Raw genomic sequence first — 4,974 nt, forward strand, 5'->3', positions numbered from 1 at the left:
CAGAGCTTTGAGGATCGATTCACTCCCTTCACCAGCAGACTTGAGAAGATCAACACCCATATAGCTCCTATCAAGATGCAGAGCAAACAGACTAAATCATTCAAAATGCCACGAATTTCATAAAAGCATACCCCAAAAGTTTGTCTAGGTCAGTTGCATTCTCAGCACAAACCTTGGGCCTTAGATTCCCCTCACATCTTCACTGTGAAATCATATATTGCGAAATCAAACTGACAAACATGAATGATGTTGCAAGTGTTACCTGTAACTTTGGCAGATCCAACGAGCAAGAGTATGTGCTTCAGGAGTTCCAAGTGGTGAGCGAAGACTAGCTTGCAGACCCAGGTGAGAAGGAGAGAGAGCTAATGCTACCCGTTGAACTGATGATATGATGCTACGTACATACTGTCGGGCGATTGATGCAACATGATCTTGCATGTGGCTTTCAAATGCAAATTCAAATGCAATTGTCATGACTGATCTTGTAGCGCCACTGGTAACAACAATGTCATTTGATGCTTTATTTCCTGCAGTTCCAATTTCAAGAGCAGAGGCAAGGTCCAGGGTGCGATTTGGACTCGAAGCTTCCTATGTCGCATTGCAGAATCATATAAATAGAGGTCCAAGAAAGAGGTTCTAAAGGGATATGGGAAGTTAGTAATGGAATTAATCGAAGACCATTTAATGATCAATCAAATAAATAATCAAAATCCTTTATTTGAGATGCAAAATTGCTTGTGTATAATTTCGTAGTTGTCCCCATCCACCAATTCTTGAACATAATTGTAACTCAAGTCTAATAACTAGAAACCAGATTTTTACTTAAGGTATTCACACAACATATCATCCAGTCTTAAGCCTCAAAATCAATTCCTAACCTTCCATCAGTTCATCATCTTCTCTTCAGAAATACTTGTCATAGCATTCTAATTGGAGTATTTCTACTTTTTTGTCACTCACTTTTAGAAATTCCGACTTAATGGTGCAACTACACAGCATTGAAGGGTCAATCAAGAAAAAATCAAAATCATTTGAGATTTGGATTAATTTATTTCCTAATTTCTATTCCACCTGTTTGATGGGATATATATGCCACAAATTCATTCATCAGTAGAATTCGGTCCTCTGTGAGAGTAACAAATACAAAATACATAAGTTGTACATGAACACTCACCTTGCCAGAATCGAGAGGAATGATGCGGAAACCAGATGGCAGGAGAGGAGCATCATCAGCAAAAGACGCATCAATAGGGGCAAATATTAGTTCAGCACATGTGCCAACTGCATTTTCATCTATCCCACTACAAAGCTGTAAAATTTCAAAGAGATGAGACACTGAGCAGAAATACTTGGCAGGCAAGAAAATAGACTACACAACATATAATCAGTGTCTTAAAATGCATTCACGACACACTTGAGGGAGGACTGCCCTGGATTAATTACATGGGGAAATAAGAATAATTGCGTGAGGCACACAGAGTTCTTGGGTGCTTTTTGCACTGATCCCTTAAGCATATACCTACAAGATTCTCATAATCAGAAAGTATGTTGTGACTTTAAGTCCCAAAAAACAAACAGGATACTTTTCAACCTGAAGTCATAATCACTTACCAGATTTCACAAAAGAAGAAAGAATCCTAAGCAATTTTTATTATCCATAAGACCTATAAATGAAAGAATATGCTAGCAAATAGTCACTCTTCCTTCAATATTTGAAGGCCTAAAATTTTGCTGTGTTAGTATTTTTAAATATTTTTTATCATGTCTTTTACCACGACTCAGGTTAAAAAACATGATAAGCCTTGCACTTATCTTATTCTTCATTTTTGAGAATCATGGTGGGAATTTTGATGATCTTAGCTTATTTATCATTCACGATCATTCTTTTCATTTCATCATAACATTAGCAGCCACATTAAAGTTTGGAGTTTGGGTTACTCTAACTTCCTTTCTCTCCCATGTGATTCATTCAAACACATGCAAATGCACATATAGAAGACTACAATGGAACATGTCTACGCATACGTAACTCCGGCATCGTATAAGCAAGAGCCAGCTGAAACTTTTTCCAGAACAAAGAAAGCCTACAGATTAGCCATCTCAGATATCATTTAGTAAGTGAAACATATTTATAGGACATTCAGCTCAGCTCTTGTTGATGTATCCTTTTACACATGAAAACTCAGTATTCAGGACTAGAGATCAAATCCTAAAAAGCAGAGGAGGTATATGAGAGCATCTATGGCACAGAAAAGNAAGCATTCACTTTCTACTTATTTTACCTTAAATTGTTTAAAGAAACACGTGAAACAACTTAGGTCCCAGCTTTTGTGTTAATGCTACTCCCTTTTAAGTCTTATGCAAGTAATGCTGTGTGAACAAAACACATTCTATCAGATATTAAAAACTTGATAACCACCTCAACAGAAAATTGGTCACGCTGAACATCTAGAATTTTTTGACTCATCACGTGGAAATAGACTATCCATGCCCTGTTTAACATGCTTCATGGAGCAACACAAATACTCTTAAAATGGATGGACATAAAACAGAGATGAGTAAACAATATTTACCTGCAAAAGGAACACATCCCTAGGCAGCATTGCATCTTCAGGAGAATGGCCAACACCTTCCAGCTTGATGACCTCCAGCAGCTATTAAGCATAAATGAAACTTATAATTTACATTGGACCATGAAAATTCCAGGAATGAATGAGGATCGCATTCTAAAAACATTAATATAAATCTATGATGAAAAGAAATTCAAATTACTTGCCTCTCCATGCTCAATGGTCTGAGCCAGCGGAAGGATAACTTGACCCCCAAAAGAACCAACTTGGGACCCTAAAAAGGTACAAGGACCAACTTTAACAGCAGCGGCTGAGTAAGCATCAACATTGTTGTCTGCCCATTCTGACCTGTGCTCCCTCAAAAACCTGAGTAGTATTGCAGGAGGCACATTCTGAAGCCCAAAAAGAAGAGAATGAATAAGCAAATTATACCACAATATGATATGTGAACAAATACTAATTGCACATTTTGGAGACAAAAAAGTAAGGATAAACTGCAAAGGCATGCCTTCTATTTCAAGGACAAAGTCGGTACTAGTCGACGGAAATATCAATCTCAATTCAAATGGTTGTCATTAGTAAGATTCAAAACATATTTCTAGCTAACAAAGAATGCATCTGCCATCACTTCTGTCACTCAAAGAATTACTGATGCCGAGGAGAGGATGCACCGTAACTTCATTTGTTCAAACGATTACTAGAGAAATTTCATGCATGGAACACAGAGGTGAAATCAACATCTTATTATAAAATAGCTTTGGAACTTCCAAACCTCCTATCAATCGAAAACCAATTTCAGCTGTTTGACGTTGATTTTTCTATCAGAAAAGATAATGTAGATAGTTTCCAAATTCCCATTTTCCCTATGGAAGGAAACTTGTTGTATGAAATGTTCGGAAGCATCATAGCGCTAAAGAATGACTTGAAATTCAACTCAAGACAAACATCCTATCAAAACTAATATATACATGGCTGTATATTAAAGGTCCTTTAGAAACCATATCATATTTATATATGCTTGATGGCGCATATCTCAAAAAATTCTTTACAAACCATACAAGACATGTTTGATGAGCAATATTTGACAGTATAATGGATGAAAAACTTCTCGTACTTTCTTAATACAGCCTAATACAATATACTCTAACTTAACAAACAAGCTAATAATGTGAACATAAGCTTATATATCATATGTACAAACCATTTTATGTCTATATAAATATGCCTATATGTAGGATATTTATCTACAAACTTTACGTATTTTGTGTGTGTATATATATTAGACAGTACTATCATTCTTGCCAAATATTGTTTTCTACAAAATTATGTCCTCTTTTGTGTTCCAGCAAATCGGAACATGTTTGTTAATGTGTGCCACATTTCTTGCATTGTACACCATTCTCCATCAAACTATACTGCGTCGAGCGGTTGAGAAAGGAATCTCTTAGGCATGATTTAATTCATTGATCTTATTGAGAAAACTCTAAAGAATTGGAAAGCTTCAGTCACTGAGTGAATCAACAACCAAATTTAGAAATAGCATAATAACAATTCTAAATAATGTAGACCCCATCAGTACCAAACTTAAAAACAACATAGCAACATAATGTTTCAGTATGAAGTACCATAACATTCATTTATATATGAAAAACAACTCAGCCTGTGGAGCATACTGACCTGTAAGAGCATAGATGCTTTGGCACACAAGACTGCATTGCAAACGGATGGGTATCCATTCGTGAAAGAGAGATTTAAGCCCATTAATTTTTCAGGATTAGAGTTCACTACAATAGTTACATCATCCATGCCATCACTCCCCATCAACGACCACCCCTCATCACTAAACCCATTGAGAGCCTCATTAAATCCCCTATCAAAAGAATTAATATATTCAATACAAATTAACTAAAAGAATTCCCCCAAAATAAGTAGAATATCCTACCTGCTTAACCTGTGGCCAAGTGCTCGTAGAGCTGCAGGCCGTCTGCCCCAGTTGGTTACGCTAGACTGGGAAACATCCTGAGCAATCTGCCTAAGTTGGCGCAGTGCCTGCATTAGGAGGCAGCAAAGCAAGAAGAAACAAAATAAACCATTATAATAATCAGATTTATTGTTATCAAAGTGCTGTTAAGTTCAGTAAAAAGTAGAAAAAAATTCATACCGCAATTGTGGTCTTCTGAGCAAGCATTGTTGAAGATTCGTAGAGAGGGCGTAACACCTCGGGAACGCTCCATGGCTTTTAAACAAAATAAGAACACCCGCGTCAAAATAACACAGCACAGATTGGGGGGGTGGGATGGGGGGGTGGAGTATGTGCAATTGGATGTATTTCAAAAGTTCATTATTATCAAGTTTGAACCCACTTTCTAAGATTTGTAAAAGCTTGATAATTTTTTAGGCGAGT

At 36.7% G+C, this 4,974-nt stretch overlaps 1 protein-coding gene across 1 annotated transcript in view; it reads right to left on the reverse strand.

The window, feature by feature from the left end:
* Positions 1–4,858, reverse strand: part of LOC111372949 (homeobox-leucine zipper protein ATHB-15-like) — a 33,440-nt gene extending 28,582 nt beyond the window's left edge. The window contains exons 1-8 of the mRNA XM_022995380.1: positions 4,732–4,858; positions 4,513–4,619; positions 4,248–4,440; positions 2,777–2,962; positions 2,574–2,654; positions 1,175–1,309; positions 263–588; positions 13–67 (exon numbers count right to left, since the gene is read on the reverse strand). Coding sequence (XP_022851148.1) covers positions 13–67; positions 263–588; positions 1,175–1,309; positions 2,574–2,654; positions 2,777–2,962; positions 4,248–4,440; positions 4,513–4,619; positions 4,732–4,758 — 1,110 coding nt within the window. The 5' untranslated portion in view covers positions 4,759–4,858. The remainder of the gene's footprint in view (positions 1–12; positions 68–262; positions 589–1,174; positions 1,310–2,573; positions 2,655–2,776; positions 2,963–4,247; positions 4,441–4,512; positions 4,620–4,731) is intronic.
* Positions 4,859–4,974: the final 116 nt, after the last annotated feature.

This window comes from Olea europaea, unplaced genomic scaffold (assembly GCF_002742605.1).
Source record: "Olea europaea var. sylvestris unplaced genomic scaffold, O_europaea_v1 scaffold1056, whole genome shotgun sequence".
NCBI lineage: Eukaryota > Viridiplantae > Streptophyta > Magnoliopsida > Lamiales > Oleaceae > Olea > Olea europaea.